The following is a 24,389-nucleotide window of genomic DNA, read 5'->3' as shown; positions in this document are numbered from 1 at the left end:
TAAGCAATTAAGGGGAAATACTCAATGACAGCTTTTTATTTTAGTTCTTTAAATCGACCCTTAAATGTTTTTTTTTTTTTTTTTTCATGCAATCCCGAATCGTGCAATTTAGGATTTTATGGCTGGGTTTGTGGTGTTTGTGATTACAGCTTGTAGAAATCTACAGTATCTAAGTGAAATGATCAACTGAATGATAGGTGTTTTTGGAGGGAGCAGGGTTCAGTTTTCACCTCTGTGATGTGTGTGTGAAGTTTGCCTGATACCTCTGGGTACTGTGGTTTCCTCCCTGAATCCAAAGACAGGAAGGCTGATAAATCACCTGTAATGTGTGTGTGTGTGTGTGTGTGTGTGTGTGTGTGTGTGAGAGAGAGAGAGAGAGAGAGAGAGAGAGAGAGAGAGAGAGAGAGAGAGAGAGAGAGAGATTGTGTCCTGTGATGTGTTGGCAGCCCATCCAGGGTTGTCCATCTGCAATGATCTCTGAGTCCTCTAGAATAAACTCCAGGCTCCCTGTGACACTGTGTATGATATTCAGTACAGGAAATGGATTTAAACATACAGCACCTGACATTTTGGCTTGAACCCCAGTAGTTAAGCTGTTAGACTCCTGACTGGAAGGTTGCGAGTGCGAATCCACCAAGCTGCCACTTCTGGGCAGCTGAGCAAAGCCCTTAACCCTCAATTGTTTAGTTGCATAAAATGAAATAAAAATCTGTCGCTAAATACTGTACATGCAATTGAATTCAAATGAGCTGCACAGTGTTTTCCTTTCCTCAGCATTTAAATGCTGGATGTTTACCCTGTTAGCTAGTTAAAATACATTAACATCTACCTACAGTAAGAATGAGTTTATTTCAGAATAAAGCCAGAATGGTTGGACTGAGGATTAGAATAATGCTTTAAATTAGTTGCAGAAGAAGGTGATAAAGTTTAGATAATGGGCCAGTTATTCGGACAGGAAAGCTCTATTTTCTTGCACAAAACAAAGCTTCACAGTTTATTGCGTAAAGTGCCATCAGGGTTAGAGCGAGGACAGCGTTTTGCACAAATTACTCTGGACTTTAGATTAAGAAACAGATTATTGTAAAAAAGTGATCTTGAACTAGCAAGATACAATATCTTAAATATACTCAAATGATCTAGTATATCATATTTAAATTATATATATATTAACCAACAGTAACCAAATATAAGATTATTAAACCTATTTCTAGATTTACATTCTCTTGTTTTGTTGGCAGATTCTTTTGATATTTTTAAGCAAAAAAGTAAAAAGTTTGACAATTTAATAATTGTAATTTAACAATTTAAAAGTAGTGAAATATGTCTACAAATGGTCTAAATAATCTTTTAGTTTATTATCTCATAATAAGAGATAGATAGATTTGACTCCATTCAGTGTTTTATCACATGCTAAAATGCCGTCTTTGTTGTTTTTTTTCTTTGTTTTTTCCTATCATAAGATTAAACAAATGATATATTACATTACATATAATTATTACATCAATGTTTATTCATTTCCAGTTTGAGATGCATTTATTATATATTTTTATGCATTATTTTTTAGTAAGAAGTCTTCTTCTTCTTCTTCTTCTTCTTCTTCTTCTTCTTCTTCTTCTTCTTCTTCTTCTTCTTCTTCTTCTTCTTCATTTTCTTCTTCTTCCGGCTTTTCCCTTCAGGGGTCGCCACAGCTAATCATCTCTCTCCACCTATCCCTATCTTCTGCATCCTCAACACTTGCACCCACTAGCTTCATATCCTCATTAATTACATCCATATACCTCCTCTTTGGCCTTCCTCTTTGTCTCCTGTCTGGAAGCTCCATGTCCAACATTCTCCTACCAATATACTCACTCTCCCTCCTCTGAACATGTCCAAACCATCAATCTGATTTTTTTAGTAAGACGTAAAATATGTTAAATAAAAAAATAAAAATAAAAAATCTTTCAATCTTATCATAGTACCAGATAAATATATCTATCTATCTATCTATCTATCTATCTATCTATCTATCTATCTATCTATCTATCTATCTATCTATCTATCTATCTATATATCTATCTATCTATATATCTATCTATATATATAAGTATTATATTTTATTTTTAAACTTTAATTATTATTATTATTATAATTATTATTATTATCTATCTATCTATCTATCTATCTATCTATCTATCTATCTATCTATCTATCTATCTATCTATCTATCTATCTATCTATCTATCTATCTATTTATTTATTTATTTATTTTTATATTGATTTAATGAACAAAAAATGGTTCTAGGAATCAAGGTATGGATCAGATTATTGGATAGAAAAAACTGTAGATTGAACTGCACAAGATGATTCTAAAAAACATATATTAAAATACATTAACTATATTTTTAAGAAATCGGATGAATCAGTTTTGCATGATTCATATCAACTCTCACCTCTGGTCCAGTTTGAGGTCTGTGTCTCTCACAACTTTTAATTTTGAAACTGAAAATGTCTTCACTGGTTAAATATAACTTAAAAGCCAAAAGAAAACAGCTCTTACTTGGTTTATGTTGTTTTCTATTACAAAAAAAACAAAAAAACAAAATAGAAATAAAAAAAAATCCAGTGTTATTCAAGAGGAAAGCAGAAGTTTTAGTTGAGACATCTTAAATTTGACGTCAGATATGTTCCTCTTAACCATGACAATGTATCTATTTTTTTTTTTTTATATCTAACTCATCTTTTTCACCATTGAGGTGTTAACCGACTGTATGTGTTATTGGGGCATCTGTGTGTGTGGGTGTGTGGGTGTGTGAAGGGTGATTAATGTGGTTCACATTTCGTGATCTGTTTGGTTTTTTGTGTCTGCGTATGAAGGTACGGCATTATTCATGTCAGTGACAGGATGTCTTTTTAAAATATATTAAAAACAGTTTAAAACAAACACACTTGTAAATAGAATATAAGGAATTTAGGATGTTTAAATGAGGACATTGACAAAGCAGACACACTGAAAAGGGCAGGGACAAGGGGAGTTACAAGGAATATGTTTAAAAATGAATCGAACTGAATTGTAATGGATGCTGACATAGAAATAAACAGCCTCGGAAAAAAAAATAGCATGCACACAAATATAAAGTCATGCTTACTTCAGTAGTGACGTGCAATAAAGTGTGATCATGTAGTGATCTGATCGTTTGAAGCAGATTTATGTGATAAGAAGTCTGGGGCATACGTCAAGTACATCACTTGAAATCATTTGTGATCGCATTATGTGTATGTGTGTGTGAAAGAGAGAGAGCGAGAGAGAGAGAGAGAGAGAGAGAGAGAGAGAGAGAGAGGGTGTGATATGTCATGATAATCAAATATTCCGCTAAATGTTTTAAGGGTTTTAAAACCTGGCTGACGTGATGGTTTAGCTGAAAGTGGCCTTACACAGGAAACGCACTGTGAAACAGTGTGTCCTAAGTTGTAAAAATTTGCACAATTTTGTTTCCATTAAGAAACCAAGGAAGAAACGAGTGTAGCAAAAGATCTTGAAGATGCAGTATATAATCTTACTTGATTGCTAAAGATATGTGTATATATGTGTGTGTGTGTGTGTTTGTATATATACATATATATATACATTAATGCTTCCAGAAAACAGCTCATTTAATATATAATTTAATATATATATATATATATATATATATATATATATATATATATATATATATATATATATATATATATATATATATAGAATTATATATTAAATGAGCTGTTTTCTGGAAGCATTAATGTAGTCAGTATTTATGGTGAAATAGTATTGTTCTTTTGTTAAGTGGTGGCTCAAGCAGTTAAGGCTCTGGGTTGTTGATCAGAGGATCATTGTTCATTGGTTTGGAAAGGTACACAGGAGGGAGATGGTTACATTGGTACAAGGATGTTGGAGATGTAAGAGGTCAAGAGGAAGGCCAAAGAGGAGACATATGGATGTGCTGAAAGAGGACATGAAGATACTGTAACTGGTGTGAGAGTAGAGGACGACGAGGATAGAAAAGGGAAAAATATAAATAAACAAACAAACAAACAAACAAATAAATAAATAAGGCAGTGGTGGATCAAGTGGTTAAGGCTCTGGGTTGTTGATTGAAGCATCAGGGATTAAGCCGCAGCACTGTCAAACTGCCACTTGAGCAAGGCCCTTAACCCTCTCTGCTCCTATGGTGCTGTATTATAGCTGCCCCTGTGCTCTGACCCCAACCTCCAAAGCTGGGATGTGTGAAGAAATAATTTTACTCTTTAGAACATTACAGTACCGTTCATGACACTTCTTACAACCAGTCCAGTTTAGAGTCCTAGAGCGTAAGTATGCAAGAAAAATAATAACATATTTCCATCAGTCAGGATTAGAAAAATAAAAAAATCACTTTAGACGTTGCATTTGTGTTATTACTTAGCGCTTTCATCTCAATTTATATTCTCTGAATCACCATTAACATCTGCAGGACTTTCTCAGACAGTCAGAACCAAGACAAATTAGTAGCCCTGTTGAGGCTAATATCGGTCATTTCAGCTCTTTGGTCCTACATCTGTAGATTACAGTGTTTTCTTAGGGAGTCATTCATTGGAAAAGTGAGAAGAAAAAAAGAAAGGTCATTGACTGAGAGACGCTGATGTGCTTCAGCTGAGTCATGACTGAAGCGCTGCAGCCTTTCATGTGGTCCCTGGTAATAACCAGGTGTCTCTGTGTTCCCACCAGGACCAGCTGTATCTCCTGCACAAGCCCTGCAGGTTTCACTGCGCTCACTAATCAGAGTTCACTCACTTCCGTGTGTGAAGGAATAGTGTTGCTATTAACAATTATGGAAATGGAAATGGTGGAAATGAGTCAACGTGTGTGTGTGTGTGTGTGTGTGTGTGTGTGTGTGTGTGTGTGTGTGTGTGTGTGGCATCTTTTGCATCTTTTTGCGTACGGAAAAGAGAGAGATATTAAGATGTCGGAGAGTGAAATTGCCATCGTGTGGAAAATGGAAACTTAACTTCTATAGTTTATTACTTGTCAATGTTAATTGTTTGCCCATATCATATGTGTACAAAGTTACATTTGTATGGATGAATAAAAGGCAGTGAACAACTATTTAACCCTCTGGGGTCTGACCATTTTGGGACACTTGCAGAGCTTCAGACATGCTCTTACATTTGGTCTTTTTTCAGTTATTTCAAAACATATTAATGGCTAATATCACATAACATTGTATTCAGCACAAACTGGGCTACAATATTATGTAAGTAAAATGTATGTACATGTTTGTATTTTTAAGTAAATGATGTTTGTGCATGGGTAGTAAAAAAAAGAAAAAGAAAAGATGCTGAAATAAGGCCAAGAAACACATACTAAACATTTGTTCACACACAATACAGTTCTCGACTCTTGTAGAGTTGATAATTTGCTACAAAAGGATGTGAAAACCATTTTACCCACTCATTCACATGAAACAATACATTGATTTAACTTTTGTAAGACAGTTTTTTTTTTCAGAAAAGAAAAGAAAATGACAAACAATTTAGCAGCTCAATAAATAATAACATAAATGTATAAAAAAAAAAAATGAATATATTAGACAAAATTTTAGACGATTTTTTTTCCGGACAAATCAGGAGTGTTGTGTGATAGAAGAGTGTCAGCAAGATTTAAAGGAAAGGTATAGAAGACAGTGGTGAGAGCTGCTCTGCTGTATGGGTTAGAGACTGTAGCAGTGAGGAAAAGACATGAGGCAGAGATGGAGGTAGCAGAGATGAGGATGTTGAGGTTCTCTTCAGAGTGACGAGTATGGACAGGATTAGGAACGAGCACATCAGAGGGACAGCTCGGGTTGTCTGGGGAGAAGGTCAGAGAGACTCGATTGAGATGGTTTGGACATGTACAGAGGAGGGAGATGGTTATATTGATAGGATAAAGTTAGGTAGAAACTGATGATTCGCTGTGGTGACCCAAAGCAGAAGAAAAACACACCACTGACTCTAGTTTGAGAACTATGGTTTTAAGCACACATATATTAAATACTCAGCACTTTAAGATACATGTTTATGCTCCAATTAATCCAGCACTAGTAACAGCATCATCTTCAATATCTGCCTTTACTTCCATTTTCTATTCATGCAAATTCTCCTCCGCAGCCCCAACTGAAACTGATCAGCAGGTTAAGGAAAGTCCAGCTCAGACTGAAGCCCCTGCTGAGAAGCCGGCTGAGTCGACAATCGAGGATGACACAACCTCCAATAAAACCTCTGTGGAGACTCTGAATGACATGCTTAATGAGAACAACAGCAACAACAATGCAGGTCCAGTGCATGAACATATCTATCTAGAAAGTTCTAAGATTTTGTTAATCTTAAGATTGATTAATGGGCTGAGATGAATCATGACTTTCTTTGTTTTGTTTTTTTTCTAACAGTGCGTGATGTTAGTATGTGCTTCATTGATATCTGCCTTAACGACTAGATCTAAGATGGTATGAGGATGAAAATGCAATGGTGAGTTCAACAACCAGACACACACACACACACACACACACACACACACACACAATCGAGAGAGGGTTAAGGCCTTGCTCTAGGTCCCATCACTTTCTTCTTATTATTATATATTTATTTCTTTTTTCTCTCTTTTCTGTTTCCATACTTCTGTAAAGCTGCTTTGAGACAATTGGAATTGTTAAAAGCACTATACAAATAAATTGAATTTGAATTTAAATCACTTGCACCTTGACAGTGCTGCAGTTACCTACTAAGACCTATACATAACCTATACATCACCATACTGGGATGGATGGATGGATGGATGGATGGATGGATGGATGGATGGATGGATGGATGGAAGGATAGATAGATAGATAGATAGATAGATATACTATAGAGATAGATAGATAGATATACTATAGAGATAGATAGATAGATAGATAGATAGATAGATAGATAGATAGATAGATAGATAGATAGATAGATAGATAGATAGATAGATAGATAGATATACTATAGAGATAGATAGATAGATAGATAGATAGATAGATAGATAGATAGATAGATAGATAGATAGATAGATAGATAGATAGATAGACTATAGAGATAGATAGATAGATATACTATAGAGATAGATAGATAGATATACTATAGAGATAGATAGATAGATAGATAGATAGATAGATAGATAGATAGATAGATAGATAGATAGATAGATAGATAGACTATAGAGATAGATAGATAGATATACTATAGAGATAGATAGATAGATATACTATAGAGATAGATAGATAGATAGATAGATAGATAGATAGATAGATAGATAGATAGATAGATAGATAGATAGATAGATAGATAGATAGATAGATATACTATAGAGATAGATAGATAGATAGATAGATAGATAGATAGATAGATAGATAGATAGATAGATAGATAGATAGATAGATAGATAGATAGATAGATAGATAAACATTTTAGATAGCCTAGAGGTTAAGGGGATAGATTACCAATTGGAATGTGGTGAGTTTGAATTCCATGTCCACCAAGCTGCCACTGGGTTTTCTGGGCCCTTGAGCAAGGCCCTTAACCCTCCATAGCTCATTTGTATAAAATGAGATAAAAAGTTACAGTAGTTGCTCTGGGCATCTGTCATATGCTAAATATCCCAATAAATGACTAAAGTATTTTACTCAACCAACATTATACTTGCAACACCTTATGACTGATAAGCTATGCATTCCTCATTGTTTACCTCAATCGTAGTTAAGACTCAGCGCATATAACTTCGAGTCGTAAAAGAGGAACTATTTAATGCATGGGCAATCCATCTTGAAAAATCTTGAAAACTTTTGAAATACCTGAAATTTTGGATAGCACACTGTCATCAAAGCCATTTTAGTGAATATTCAGGCAGGCCTAGGCCAAGATTGCGTGTCTACAGGCCCTTGCGGAGGGGCTTTCCTCTGTCAGAACGCTATAGGTGACAACATGTTAGCAGCTCACCTGTGCAGGAACAGTTAGAGGCCCTGGTAACTTCACATCTGTCTTCACACCATCCCTAGGGAATTCTCACAGCTTTTTGCTGCTGATGAGAGACCCACATCACTAACCTTTCAGCAGATACAGCCTTCTCTAATGAGCAGTGGCATAAATCATGTAAATCTTAAAACACATAAATAACATAAATCCTTGGAGAAAACACCTTAAGACTAAGATACATATCTAAAACACATCCACGGTAATCGAGTGAAGAAATATGTATATATCCAAAGTGAATTATTTTCCTATAGTGTGTTTTTTCCCTATTATTCTTCTTATACATAATATTTTTTTTAATTTTCACATCTAATTTTCTACCCATTTATAATTAACCGTGAAACATCTACAAAATATGTAATGTACATTATAACAGCTAACATCTTCCTTATAGATAACTTCACAATACCAGTAAATGTAGCCTTTAGGTAAATGTAGGTCTGCTTTACATGTTGCTGTAGACCTGGTTACAGTAGAAATAATAATGTTTAAAAACAGGCACATTACAATTATAAATTTGCATAATCTTTGTTATCTGCAAAATGTCGATAATTTAAAATACATTTTTAACATGATCAATGTAAATGGTTATTTGGTGTTCTGGAAAATGTAAATATATTATATAGCTGCAGAAGGGCATTATTAAATGAAAAACTAAGATTTGTAAAGAATTTAAGATATTTATTTACATTGATCATCCAGGTTTAAAGTTTACAAACCCACCAAGATATTAGTTCACAATGTTGCCATCTTGAGCATCAGTGAACGTTTGCACCTTTTGTAATAATTCAATCATGTTAATAAAGTCCCTCAGTCGTCCTAAGTGTGGAAAAGATTCATCTAAAAATATAGCCTCTGAATTAAAAGAGCTCAAATATGGAACTGAAGGACTTTCTGAAGAACTGTGGGCAGTTTTACTGCTCGGGACAAACAGAGGACTCATGAAGGACGTAAAATAAACATAACATAAAAACAGTCGTTGTTGATCCAGGTAACAACACACAGTATGAAGAATGAAGCAAATTTAACCTTTAGGATTGGATCGTTTTTATAAATTCACTTATTATTTTGTCTTGTTGACTGACTATACAGTGGACACAGTGACATACGGCTAAGTACAGTGACCCATAATCAGAATTTGTTCTCTGCATTTAACCCATCCAAAGTGCACACACAGCAGTGAACACACACACCGTGCACACACACCCTGAGCAGTGGGCAGCCATTTTTGCTGCGGCGCCCGCGGAGCAATTGGGGGGTTTGGTGACTTGCTCAAGGGCACCTCAGTCGTGGCCGGCCCGAGACTCGAACCCACAACCTTTGGGTTACGAATCAGACTCTCTAACCATTAGGCCACGACTGCCCACAAATTATGTATTACATTTAAACCTACTGTTATATAAAAAAACTTTTTCAGGACAGAACTAAATAAAAAACAAATTGTATTTAATCTTTCAATTTTATACATTTTGCTGAACCAGCAAGTGTGGTGTAAACTTATGACCTCAAATGTACTGCCAGAACAGAAAATGTAGAGAAAAATGATAGAAAATGAATCAACACCTCCTGAGCAGTAAGACAACTACAGAGTTATGCTATAATGTGCCTTAAGTTAAAGTGACTAGTTTAGACATATTAAAAAAACAAAACAAATATTTGTCCATCTCAGCTCATTTGTTCAGATCCATAACTTCTGTATACAGGTCAATTTTGGAAAGATACGAACAATGATGATGTCACACACTGAATATTGTTCATCAAAGATATTAATTACCCCTGTTCTGTTTTACTCTTCTTGTAGGTTAACTGGAGTTTTTAAATTGTCTATAGTGTGTGTGTGTGTGTGTGTGTGTGTGTGTGTGTGTGTGTGTGTGTGTGTGTGTGTGTGTGTGTGTGTGTGTGTGTGTGTGTGTGTGTGCCCGATGACAGACTCCATCCTGTTCAGGGTGTAACCTGTCTTTTGCCCCAAGTCTCCTGGGGTAGACTCAAGGTTCCTAGTAAGCCAGGAAGATGATAAGTGTAGAGAATGGATAAATTGGTGAATTGATGACTAAAGATGGCTAAATGGATGTTAACAATAGACATTGTCATAAAGCAGCTTTGCAGAGATCTAGATCTAAGTCAGGAGCAATGCCCTGAGACAATACGAGAAAGAAGCCTTAAGCGAGAATTTCCCCATAATACCCCATATGTTTTATTTCTTGATTGGGAAAGTGATTTGGAAATGCTTTGTTTGATTAAGTGCCGTGATTCGTCTTGGTGTTTCCCTCGTTTTCACACAACTAGACTTATTTTTCCATTTTATTAACAAGCACTTTGTGTGAATGCAGCAGGATCATGGAAACACTTCTAAGACATACAGCTCCCAAACTGGCCTAACTGCACGTATAAATCAGTAACGATAAGAAGGATGTCTCCGCTGAATATTGTTCATCAAAGACCCTTTATCACTATTCATCAGTCATCATAAGCATGTAATACTATAGATATTCTGAGTGTATTGATGGACGCCTGTTTTAATTTGAAATAGATGAAACAGACTCTGAGTAATACTACCAGCCCAGTGGAGTAAAAGGTCAAGTGCTGGCTACAGTTCATGCTTTGTAAGGAACACACTTATTGCTTTCATCTGTCAACCATGTCAGTTAGAGCCTGACCTCACACCACACCAGACATGGCTGCTAATGCCTCCATTGGCGCCATTATGGAGAAAGCAGGGCTCAGGTTTTCATCTCGGCTGGTGTGAGTGTGTGTGTGTGTGTGTGTGTGTGTGTGTGTGTGTGTGTGTGTGTGTGTCCATGTGTGCTTTAGCATGTAAGCACGTAGATATACACTTCTGTATGTTCATGCATGCAAGCAGTACTGCCACCTACAGTATGTTAGCTGAAATCGATAGCTTGTTTGCTGCACTGATTAATCTGATAATCAGTTAATCTGATAAATTATTTTTTATTAATTTTTAATGTATTTTGTATTAATTTACATTTTAAGACGACGTGCATCTCCAACATGTCTGTTTAATGCATTAGTTGATCACAGTTATTTATAATCCCATATATACAGTGGTATGTAACATTATAGCAGAGCCTGGCTCGATATATCATTTTATACCAGCTCGTATACTATCACCTCTCACAGTGAAATATAAAACACGTACACACACTAACACACAGTTTATTCCATACCGAGCACACACAGACATATATAAACCAAACGATCCATGTTTACCTCATGCACAGGCATTATTACCTCGGTATTAGCTTTCATATTTGCCCCAAAAGTCGCATAATATTCATATATGTGCAGGTACTTGGGTAGAGAAACTCAAATCACGTTAATGTCAATTTTAACGATGGAAATTGTCACAAAGCAGCTTTAACAGGAATATAAAAATTTAAAAACGTACAAATTTTACATTTATATGTAACACATTAATAATTAATAAATTATTATAAATAAATAAATAAGCCTGAGGTGACGATGATGAGAAAAACTCCCTGAGATGATATGAGGAAGAAACATTGAGAGGAACCAGACTCAGAAGGAAGGAAGGTTAACACAGATACGCCAGAAAGAGTTAGCAAGCTTCTGGAAACCCTTAGTGAGGTCCTGACCCATCAATTGTGTAGTTATATGCTTGGATCTTTCTCACTTCTTTATCACTTTTAAGAAAACGTGTCATGAAAGAAATGGGCAAGGTGAGATGATTTGATTTCCTTTGATATATTTTTTAAAAATGAAGCCATTCAAATAAGTGAGATCATGCTGCTTGGATGTGATGCTGCATTCTGTTTATATAGTACTTTTGTCAGCAGGAAGGATTGTAAATTGATGAATTTGAGGTGTTACACTCAGACCCAGCTGGTATAAAAATGCTAGCATTGCTTTTTTGGTGCCCATGTTGAGACCCCATGCTCAACTCTCATAGATTCATACTAATAACGCAATTTACTAATAGGTTGAATGTTTCAGGCCCCCCACTGGAAAAGACTCGGAAAAACAAAAGAATGAGTGTTGGGAAGAAACACAAAGACAGATATAAATCTCAGAGACCTGTCACTTATCCCACCTGGTTTAGTTGCAAAATATTTGGTGGAGATAATGACAACTGTGCAATTAGCCTTGACTTTTGTGAGGGTTACTGGCCTGTTATCTTCCAATAAGTAAGCTTTCACATGCTTTCAAATAATTGTTGGATGAATCATTTCCACGTTTCCGAGGAGGTTAGTAGTCTTCTCGTAAGTATTTTAAATGAGTGTGTTTACAAATCACAACGACATTCTCAAAGAGGCAATTAGACAAGCATGTTTTATTTTACTGTGAGGCAGCAGTTGGTTGGTCTGTTAATAAATACTCAGGTTCAAAGGCAAGACACAAATCTATAAATGACAGAGTCAAACAGCGGTGTCTGATCTTATCTGGAAAAGGCTGTGTGGGTGCAGGTTTGTGTTCCAGTCAATCAGAAGCCACACCTAAGTCTACTGGAAGCCGAAACAAACCGATTTAACAAGTGGAGAGAGATATAGCTCCGGCTCCTGTAAGGTTGGACACTCCAGGAGTACATGTCAATACACTACTCAATATGCATGCTGCTTTAAAAATTAAATCAGCTTGTTTCCTCGAAGACTTGTTTCCTCCTCTTGTTCAAGGACATGTGTTCTGTAAATGAATGTGTGATTGTACTCTCGAACAGACTACCATCCTGTCCAGGGTGTAACCTGGCTTGTGCCCTGAGTTTCCTTGGATAGGCTTCAGGTTCCCAGCAAGCCAGTAAGACAATAAGTGTAAGGAATAGATGAATTGGTGGATTGATGGATTGATGACTAAAGATGGCTAGATGGATGTTTTGCAGAGATCCAGATCTAAATCAGAGGCAATGCTTTGAGACAATATGAGGAAGAAGCCTTGAGGAAGGATTTTCCCATAAGTACTACATATGATTTAGTTCATGATTGAGAAAATGATTTGTCCTGGTGATTCCTTGGTCTTCACACACCTAGATTTTTCTTCATTTCCTTAACAAGTTCTTTATGGGTATAAAACATTTGTGTGAATGCAGCAGGAATATGGAAACATTGTTATGACATACAGCTAACTGCACCTAACTGCACGTATAAATGTATAGCGCATGCGTTTTTGAAGCAATGTAGTTCAATAATTAGACGGTGCTATACAAGCTGTTCAGACATGTTCAGGGCCATTGTCTTGGCAAAGTGGCGAGTTGTTGTCTGAGCACTGCAGAAGTTACAGTATGTCTGACACTGGCCCAGACCTGAAGGGAATTACCCTGTGTGCTCTAGTGGGGAGATAATAAATATGTGTATATGTTTAGCAGACAACATGTAAGTGAGTGTACTTCTGCTTGTGCTTCCTGGGTTTTTGATGTGGTAATGGGCCCTTGTGTGTATCACCTGGACACCTGTAGCACTGCTTGAGGAGCTGTTAAAGCGCTCCACCCCACAGTCCGAGCAGGTGGCGTGTGTCTGCTTTTCCGAGATGAGGCAACCGAGTCAACAGAGCTCGTCCAAGGTTAAAGACTGAGATAACAATTTGTGCTCATCAAGACCTTACATGTAGAGACAAAGCATAAAAGATTTCAACAAACTCTTGAGTACAAAGATAACAGCAGTCAAACTATTTAATCAAACTGGTCCATTTAGGTCTGATGTTTCAAGTGAAAGATTTATATTTCAAGTACATGAGCTTCATTTATAAACACAGTTGATTACATATTTATTTACTGATCTAAAACTTCCAAAAGAGACTAATGATGCACCAGCAGTACACAGCACATCTTCCTACTGTTGATCTTGCCATCAAATTGAGCAGGATAAACTTTTGCATCTGCACTACAGAGAAAAGTGTAATTATAGTTAAACTTTATTTACCAAACCTAAGCTACTAATACACACGCCTGTGTGGTAATATAAGCCAGGTGTTTTTTGGTAGCATACTGATGCAGCTTTTTGTCTTGCCAGCATGGCAGTGATTACGTGGAATCCTTTTTGAGGGTGATTTAAACTATACTCATAGCTATAATAGAGCTTGCATTAAACAATCTACAGTGCAACTGTTTATATTCAGAGGCTTAATGAAGACGACTGCTCACAATGTATCTTGTAATAAATAACAAGAAATAACAACAAAAGAATACCGTGCTTGTGATGTGATTCATATTACATTCTTTGCTGGTTTCATAATTATTTATGAAAAAGAGAACTTCCTTTTGAAGAAGAAGTAACATTATAAAATAATAAAACATAAATACCCAAAAACACTAATATTTTACTAAACATTATACTAAACATACAAGAATCAAAAATAAAAAGCTATAAAAGTATAATAATAATAATAATAATAATAATAATAATAATAATAATAATAATTATTATTATTATTATTATTATTATTATTATTATTATTATTGTTATTATTATATATATAATGATAATAACAATAACAATAATAATAATAATTATTATTATTATTATTGTTATTATTATTATTATTATTAGTAGTAGTAGTAGTAGTAGTAGTAGTAGTATTTTTATATTTAATGCTGAATACATTTTTTGGATACACAAGCTATTAGTGTGAATTACCTCTTAAATAAATAAATTAACAAATACAAGCTATAAATATATTTCATGGAATAAATGAGATTTCTGCTCTTTTACAGCTTGCTGTGACAATGATTTAACATGGATTCAAAGTTATGATTGTCTAAGGTGTAAGCTCAAAAAATATAGAGAATGTAAATATTAAAACAATGTATTTACATCAGATACCTTGATTTAATTTATGAGTTAACGTTAAAACTAATCTGACATTTCAATACAAAAAAATTAAAAACTTCTGAGTTTTCCAAGTCATACAAACTTGTACAGTTTTGCTTTATTGTTAAAAAATTGTGATCAAATTCCAACAGTGATGTAGTTACTTGTGACTGAGTGATTGTGAAATGTATAATAGCATGGATATAATCATAAAACCCAAATTTACATATATATTGTCATTGTTTTATCATATACTGTATGCTTTGCATACAGTATATTAAACAGTATATTAGTAAACTAAAGTAAAAACTTTATTATTGACCAATTTTATCAGCCGTCTGATTTATGTCTTGAATCATACTGCTCTTGTAATGTCAGAGTTGTCTACATTCATCATCACTCTCACTGTACCACTATAGTGTGTGTGGGTGTGTATCGCAGTGTGTGTCCATGTGTGTCGGCTTGCACTGATCTACGTTTGGCACCACACAGAAGGCTCACATCCAAGTCTTGCGAGTCAGATGGAGTCTGTCCACTTGTTCAATTCACCAAGCATCCACCTGCTCCCATAATGTCCCTATAAAGCTTCACACCTTCTTTCTTTGCCACTATTTTTGTGTGTGGTTTTGGAGTTATGTGATAAGATCTTGTGAAGATCTCTTGGCTCATATTTCTCTGTAGTTGGGAGGCAGAAAACACAGAGACCCTTTTTCATACCTGCTACCACTCAGCAGGCTGCAATACTAGACAGTGTTGTGTCTATGAGGGCCCCTGGGGTGGCACAGGCCCCTATTGAAATATACACCCATCAGCCCTAACATTAAAGCCATTGACAGGGGAGGTGAATAACATTGCTTATGGTATTACAATGGCACCTGTCAAGGGGGGATTTATTATGTAGCAAGTGAACACTCAGTTCATGAAGGTGATGTTTTGGAAGCAGGAAAAATGGCCGTGTGTAAGGACCTGAGTGACTTTGACCAGGGCAGTGTGTGTGCTGGTTAGACCACAGGGTCAGTAGATATTACCTACCAAAAGTGGTTTAAAGAAAGACAAACTGTGAACCAAAGACATGTGGGGAGCTAGAGCTAGTCCATCTGGTCTTATTACACAGAGATAGTGAAAAAATTAAAACTGGCTATGATAGAAAGGTGTCGGAATACACAGTGCATCACAGTATGCTGTGTATGGGGCTGTGTAAATGCAGACCACTCAGAGTGCCCATGCTGTTCCCTGATCAATGTTGAATGCAACTCCATTGGGCATGTGAGCATCAGAACTAGACCATGTAGCAATGTCCTGGTCTGATAAATCACATTTTTATTTACAGCATGTGCTGTTTTGTGTGTGCCGCTTCCTTTGGGAAAGAGATGGCACCAGGAAGTATTATGGGGAAAAGGCAAGCAGGTGGGGGCAGTGTGATGCTCTGGGCAAATTTCGGCAGGGAAACCTCGAGTCCTGGCTTTCGTCTAGATGTTACTTTGACTTGTAGCATCTTTCTGAACATTGTTTCAGGCCAAGTACATCTCTTAATGGCAAGAGTGTTTTTTAATAGCAGTGGTTTCATTTAGCAGCATAATGAACCCTGCCACACTGCAAGAATGGTTTGAGGAACATGACAGTCCAGGGTGCTGACTTGGCCTCAACTTTAAAGGATCTGCTACTAAATGTTTCAGAGGTCTTATGGAGTCCATGCATTGATGGGACAGAGTTGTTTTTTATACATTGATAGGAACTATATATACAATATATACAATTATTCATAATATATCACCGAAATGAGTATAATTAGAATTTTAATTCATTCAATAATTTTCATACATTTTTACAAGGGTCAATGAACAAAAACAACTCTCTCTCTTTCTCTCTCTCTCTCTCTCATTCTCTCTTTCTCTCTCTCACACACATACACACACACTATTTGATGCGATCACAATTGAATTCAAGTGACTCTCGTTATTAAAATTGCTCATAGTGTAAAATCAATGAAGAAATCTGTCTTTATTAAAAGGAACATAGATCGAGTTTACAGAAAACCAGCATGCAAAATCTTTATGCTGTTTTCTTTTGATTCACAGAACGGTTAGAACATAAAGTCTAACATTTAGACATATAATATTAGATACTTAAAGTATTAAAGTAACCACTAGTACTAGAACGCACCCTCGTTTTGAGATGTACTGTCACCTAAATTCTAAGTCCAATTCTAATTACATAATAAATTATCATTTAGTAGTAATTACTCCTGTCTAAATATGGCTTGGGCAAACACTTATCCATCTACTGTCCCTCAATAAAAAAAACTTTTGCCAATGTTGAACACACATAGAAGTCAAAAGTAAACCCAGTAATGTCTCTAGAACTTGACACTTGAACTTTAGAACTCTAGAACTTACTTACTGGTCTGTGTTGTTGGTATACAGTCGTGAATTGACTGCATGTTCATCATCTCTCTTCTCTCCAGCTGTCTTTTCTCTTGAGCTTTTTTTACCTACCCTTTTGCTGGCCATCCTGAAAATGCGTGGTGCTTTTAGAAAGGCTAAATTTGTAAGGACTTAAGGAGCCGTTTTACAATTGGGGCACTTAAGAGAGGTGATAATTAGTCCACAGCGAACGAGTGTAGGGTGTTCGACTTCCTGTATGTGTGCCAGAGCAGTGAAGGTCCTCCATTTAGCCTTCACTCTTTGAATCCCTTTTTTTGCTGAGTGGCTTCATATTTTTAGACAGCGTCCATGCATTGGCTTGGGAAAGGTAGGAAGAAATTTCCAACACAGAGTAACAATATTATGGTTCAAGTGAAAAGAATTTCTGCTAGGGGTGGGACAAAAAAAATCAACTAAATAATAATAATAATAATAATAATAATAATAATAATAATAATAATAATAATAATAGTTGTTGTTGTTGTTGTTGTTGTTGTTGTTGTTGTTATTATTATTCTATTATAAACTAATAAACTAATATAGTTTCAATTATTAGTTAATAATCTTACATCAGTTGTGTAGCTTTATTAACTACTGCTGTAATCTATAAGACTATCCTGTGCTCATCCTAGGAATCTGCTCATACTCAAATTATTTATTTGCATCAAAACCCTTTTGAATCTCAGATATGATCAAATTTCACCAAAGACATCACTTTAGATTATCTACAACAAAGATTCACGATCCTGCACCTCACACCACGATGAGCTTCACCATGACATGTTTTCTGAAGCATTTAAACACTGCCATCTGGTTTGTTTAAGAGCTGATTTGCAGCTGTGTCCCACAAATCCTGTCCATACACAGTGACAAGTGATTACGAAGGCCATCATTACATGGATGAGGAATAAGAAAAAAATCCAATAATTATACAGCTAACTAAGAATGCATATATGAATCTATATTCTAGCAGCACTCATGAAAACTCGTATAAAAAAATAAAAAATAATTAGTGAACAGTTACAGTTGCAAAGGTTGTTATCCATATGCTGACATATTTACACAAGGTACATCTGCTTCCTGCTGGACCTCATGACCAGCCATCAGGCAGTTATGTCAAAGGTCAGAAGTCAGTCAGTCCTAATTAGCGGAAACAGACTGACCATAATAGAGAAATTCAGAGTAATTCTCAGAGCTGAAGATTCTATTTCTGAGCAAGTCTACACAGAGTCAGCCTAGTTCCTTGCATTATACAGTTACCCCAAGCAGGACCAATGCATTATTTGTCATCAACATAGTATTTTAATGCTTAATTCAAAATATCTCACATGTGCATGTATCTACATAAATTATTATAAACAGAAACAAAACAGATTTTTCCACTTTAAGATTCAAAGCGTTTATTGTCATATACCCAGTGAGGAAACAGTTTTCCCTGAGCAATAAAATTCTAACTTTGCCCTCCACAAGAATGCCAGGACTGTACATACACACTGTACACAAAAACTGTACATTATGTAAATCCAATATAATGTAGTATTGCAAGTGGGTGCAATCTACTATAATCATGGCAGGAATAACCCAGGTATTTAAAGCAGCAATAACATTATATGTGCAAAATTGAGATCTTTGCAAATATTCATATAAAATTAGTATTAGAGCAATACATTTGGAATATTTTGTTGAGGTCCTGTAGTACTTAAATATATTAGTTGATAAAGTCGTATTTATATTGATTATTCATTATTTTCCTAGTAGAGCGTTTTCCTAATGATCTTTTTTAAGAATTTTTAGTTCATTGTTTTTAGAATGTCCTTGAACCAATTTGCTATCGTTTATGTTAGAACAGCTACAGACAGCTAGCACCCAGCTTCTTATTAAAATACAAACTAAAAACAAAACTGGATGCTGTATTCTTTTTAAGACCCTTAAACACAACTGCTGAGTTTCAACTGCTGAGTATTACTGGTTCATGTTTTAAAGTAGGTACAATAGATATGTTTTGCCTCAACACACACACACACACACACACACACACACACACACACACACACACACACACACACACACACACACACACACACACACTTCTGTCATCTATCCTAAATTCTTCTTGCTTTGCATTTGCTCTGTTAGTTGCAGATAACAGGTTCAGATTTCAAAGAGCCTTGTCTTTTAAGTGTGTCAGATGATAGAGGAAATGTCCACGTGTGAGCGCACACACAGACAGACACACACACACACACACACACACACACACACACACACACACACACACACACACACACACACACACACACACACACAGCATTGATAGACATGTCTATATTCTTCCTAGAGGCTAAAGTTTCCATATTTATAATATTTTCTCAATCTCAAACTATTTGCTTTGATTTGTAATTGACAGACTTGTGACACTCCAGGTGTAAGCAAACTGAATCTCACATCTTTCCTCAACGGTTTCATGCTTCCTTCTGTGGGTGAAGGACACTTGCTTCATATAGTGAACATCAAGTCATTTTCTATAACAGTTCCAGCTGCAAGGCAAAGCTTTATAGTAATGCAGATGTTGTAATATGTTATGGTTTATAAAAGCATATACAGGGATGTGCATGGTGAAAACACCACATTAACAATATATTTTTTTTATATTATAGAGCTGTAAAGTAGGTTTCTGTGAGGAGAGTTCTCCGTCTTTGTCTCTCTCTATCTCTCATACACACGCGCGCACACACACACACAGACACACACACAGTCACAAACAGATACACACATCTATAATAGCTCCTGGTTTCCACTACAGAAGTTAATGAATCTAGTGTCTAAGATCATCTTTTGTCTCTGATTTTTGATTACAGATTTAATCTACGTCTAGTTAAACATTATTTCTTGATCGTCTTCAGCTTCTGTCTGAATTACAGTTTTTACTCGGCTTAGAATTACCTCCAATAAAGAATTACATTTGCATCAATGTTTCCTCAGTGTTAAGTCAGATGAACTGATAAAATGATTTATTTTAATAACATGTCATGGCACATCCTCCTGTAGCCTGCAGAGCTGGATGAGGCTTTGCTAATGGAGTAATGATCCCCACAGGGCAGGATTTTATGAGCTAGTGTAGGAGCTAATACTCATCACATCACAGCCTCAGCCAGTCTGACCTCAGGTATTCTTTTCTCAGTGACTGATAGTTTCACCTGTTCACAGCACCATGTGTGGTTCAGTGGTACAGCAGATAGTTAGTGCTTTACAGCTCCAGAGTGCAGGGTTTTATATGTCTGATTTGGAAATTTGTATGTTCTTCCATCCAGTTTCCACCTAGCTCAGAGAACTACATTGCCGGGAGACAATGATAAAGTATTAGCAATAGGTAGAAACCGTTGCATGTTTCTAGTAATGGCTACATTTCATCATCTCTATGACTTAGATTCCAAACCTCTTTTAGAGCCTCTTCTGCAGCGACCCTCAGAGTTCATGGCCTGTTTTGTGCAGCATAGCAGGGCAAGCTATGATCAAATAGGTGCTGAAAAACAGACCAGTCCTTCTGCACATATCAGGCCTGCACATCACAGCCACATTCCACAAGCCAGGACACTGACAGCTCGAGCCCAGAATTCACCAACACTGCCTCACTTCTTTTTTTACGGAATAAGGAACGATGAAGCGCCTTTAGAGGAACTGCTCTGAATGGCATGGAGGAAGTCAGCTGCAAAAGTTTATGTTGGTGAAGGGTTATTATGGAGCCGAATGCTATTTCTTATTAAAATGTATATGCAGATTATATCCAAAAGCAGATATCCATCAAAAGGATGCCTTGGAAAACCGTAGAAAATATTTTTAAGTCCAGCATAAAGATTCTTAAACAATAGTTTAATACTGAAGCTGAGATTTTTATGAAATTTGTCAAAGTGATAGAAGCCAGTCAGGCAATTCATTCACCTCTTTAGCACCAAACCAACAGGATAAACTGCAAGGTACATTATTAAAAATTATTTTAGAATTTACTTTTAACTTTTAGAAGTGTTAGTCCATGAGTTGTATTTATTTATTTATTTATTTATTTATTTATTTATTTATTTATTTATTTATTTATCATTGGTTCTATTGAACTCATTGGTTTTAAAGTCATATATATTAGATTTTCCAACATTTGGAATTTTTCGAAAAGCAGCTATCCAGAAGTTAAAACTAGCTATTCACTTAGTTGTTTACCTCGTGGCCCTAAGGTGCTTGGCCCCTTCATTGCTGCTTTCAGCTATGTTTATTTACTTATTATTATTATTATTATTATTATTATTATTAGTAGTAGTAGTAGTAGTAGTAGTAGTAGTAGTAGTAGTAGTAGTAGTAGTAGTATTACTATATTCAACACTGTAAAAAAAGTATACATTTCCCTGTTTAAACATATGTAAGATGTTCGTCAGGGATTTTAGTGGATTTCAGAGGTGGATGCAAGTGGAGATATAATTTAGACAGTGCAATAAAAGCCATATACAAATCACATATTACATGAATAAAAACAACAAAAACAAAGTAAAGACTGCATCCAGAGAGAGAGGGAAAGAGAGAGAGAGAGATAGAGAGCATAAATAGCCATGCTAATAAGACATACACATGGCTCAGATGTTCATAATAAATTTTACTACCCAAGTAGAATATCAAGTAGGATATGACAATGTGGACACGTGGACTCTCCCTGCCTATTCATCATTCATTTGCTTGTTATTCCTTCAAACTAAGATGCCTGAACTTCACTGTTTCAGACCATAAAGCAAAAAAAGGAACTAAAAAGATTTAATTAGTCACTTTATTAAACGTTTACAGTTCCAGCCCAATCCCAATAAATCCAGTCAATGAAACCTTATGCCTCTAGCCAGACCAGAGTACACAGTTAGCGCAGGTTATGTGAACAAGGTTCTTGGATTAGCCCACAGGTTTCTCCCACCTTAATGAATCCCCTGAGGAATGCCAAGTTTTTCAGCTGCTGCTTACTTTCTTGCGTCAAAGCTTGTCTGATCCTTATCTCTGTATTGAGCTCAGTATTCTGTATTGTTCACTTCAGACCAACAGCCTTCCAACCAAGTCAGTAGCTAATGTGTTATGGACATTTGTAGTTATTATTTGTACTTTATGTACTTTATTATGAGCCTAGTTTGTATTAATAATGTCGATTCTTCATTAAATTCCCAAAAGCATTGTGGGTCCATTTACAAGATTAAGCCTGCAATGTATATTTATTGTTCAGGACAATTTATTTCAGTTGCTTTAATCTCTAAAACAGATGTGTATGTATGTTCTGGTGTCAAAAATGGAAAGGTAACATTTGGGGAAACAGAAGAGAATTTGAGAAATGGGATTGAGAAATATTTAAAGCTTGAAATTCATGAGGGAATAATGCAGATTTGAAGAACAACTTGTACTTTGGATAAGTAGCCCCAATTTTAACATGCAACACATTCAGAAGACATTATCTTAAAATGTTATTAAAAATCTAAAAAGGTGCACAGGTTTGTAATGGAAATTGGTTTTGAACATCTTAAAAGCACTCGATCATGCCTTGTCCAAAGTTCCAAATTACACATAGGTTTGTAATTTGCTCTGAAATCCGGAGCTTTGGGAGAGTTTGGGAGCTTGCAAATGTTAAACATAAAACTAATAACCATTCTTTTTTTTTTTTTTTTTTTTTTTAACAGATGAAGCAGGACTGTCTTACCGAACTTACAAAAAGTATGCAAAAATTAAGCACATAAAGTATATGGCCAAAACACCTGACTACACACCTATATGTGCATTTATTACCTTATGCATTTTATTAAAAAAATAAAAAGTTTGACACTTTTTCATTGTAACTTTGAACAATGTTTTAAACTCATGGTATCTTAAGTATGTAACCTAATGAACCAGAATTAATGTATCCAATGATAGAGATTTATACACTTACTGTATGTACTTTGCTCTGGATAAGGGTGTCTGCCAAATGCTGTGAATGTAAATGGCTCTTCCATAAGATTTGCCACAAAGCTGAAATCCACAAATGTTTAGAATGTCTTTACATGCTGCATTATTATTATTATTATTTTTGCTGGAAACATGAGGCTCAAGCCTGTTCCAGCATGACAATGTCACTGTGCACAAAGCAAGCTCAAAGTGACTCAACCCCACTGAACACGTGATCAAATGGAACATCAACCTCTTCTACGCCTCCTCACTCAATATCAGTCCCTGATGTCCTGCACTCTTATACCTGAAGGAGCACAAATCCCCAATACGTATGTGTCCCACATTTGACTTATTGTGTCAAAAGTGTTTGTCTTGTGTTTTAGTATGTTTGTGTTTAGTATTTTGTGTTTTAGTATGTTTGTACATAACGTTCATTTCCAAAAATGTATGCACTCTTTTAAACTTAAAGTCGGAGGTCTTTATGATTATCCTACAATGTATTTTTATATAGTATGCACATAAATGTTAAATTCTGAAAATATCCTTTAACTATATAGTTATTTTAGAGGTTATTGTTTCACACTTAGGAAAATTGTATGCAAAAATGTATTGCCTCTCTCAAACCTGGGTTTGGGTAAGCTTACTTGATCAGACTTGTTTCACTTTTTATGCACTTTGTTCATCTGCAATTTATAGGTAAATGCAATAAAACACGATGGGTTGATATGATTAACACTTCAAAGTTGATTTCCTTTGTCCTGAAGCAAGCTTCCAATTCTTACATTTTTAATTTTTTTAGTAATACATTTAATAGATTTGCAAATTCACATTCACAAAACAAGTCATTTCATGTTACCACAGACAGTTTTACTAGAGTTACCTTTACAGGAAATGTGTGTTTTCATGATACTAATAATGACAATGACAATGACAATTTATTTATATAGCACAAATAATTTCAACGTCCGTCGACCGATGTGCCTTCCATTAGGTCAGAACAGAAAAAACACACAACAAACAGAAAATCGTACAAACATCCCATCAGCCATATGCTTTTGAAAATAAAAAATGTCTTTAGCCTGGACTTAAAAATATTTAGAGAAGAGGCTTGTCTAATAAACCTAAATAGACTTTTCCATAACAGAAAACATAATTGTGAATGTTACAAAGTGGTAGACAATAGAGACCTCTTCCATAAGTTCTATATAAATACATTCTGCACACG

The 24,389-nt window shown here is 35.5% G+C and overlaps 1 protein-coding gene across 2 annotated transcripts in view; it reads left to right on the top strand.

Annotated features, from left to right (window-relative positions):
• Positions 1 to 23,897, top strand: part of si:dkey-27h10.2 (protein let-653) — a 29,430-nt gene extending 5,533 nt beyond the window's left edge. For both annotated transcript variants that reach the window (XM_047811916.1, XM_027167721.2), the window contains exons 9-11: positions 6,145 to 6,309; positions 6,423 to 6,501; positions 22,918 to 23,897. In XM_047811916.1, the coding sequence (XP_047667872.1) occupies positions 6,145 to 6,309; positions 6,423 to 6,469 (212 nt within the window). In that variant the 3' untranslated portion in view covers positions 6,470 to 6,501; positions 22,918 to 23,897. The remainder of the gene's footprint in view (positions 1 to 6,144; positions 6,310 to 6,422; positions 6,502 to 22,917) is intronic.
• The last annotated feature ends 492 nt before the right edge of the window (positions 23,898 to 24,389 follow it).

Source organism: Tachysurus fulvidraco, chromosome 4 (genome assembly GCF_022655615.1).
Source record: "Tachysurus fulvidraco isolate hzauxx_2018 chromosome 4, HZAU_PFXX_2.0, whole genome shotgun sequence".
NCBI classification, from domain to species: Eukaryota; Metazoa; Chordata; class Actinopteri; order Siluriformes; family Bagridae; genus Tachysurus; species Tachysurus fulvidraco.
The sequence above is the reverse complement of the archived record's forward strand: the minus strand, read 5'-3'. Positions and strand labels throughout refer to the sequence as shown.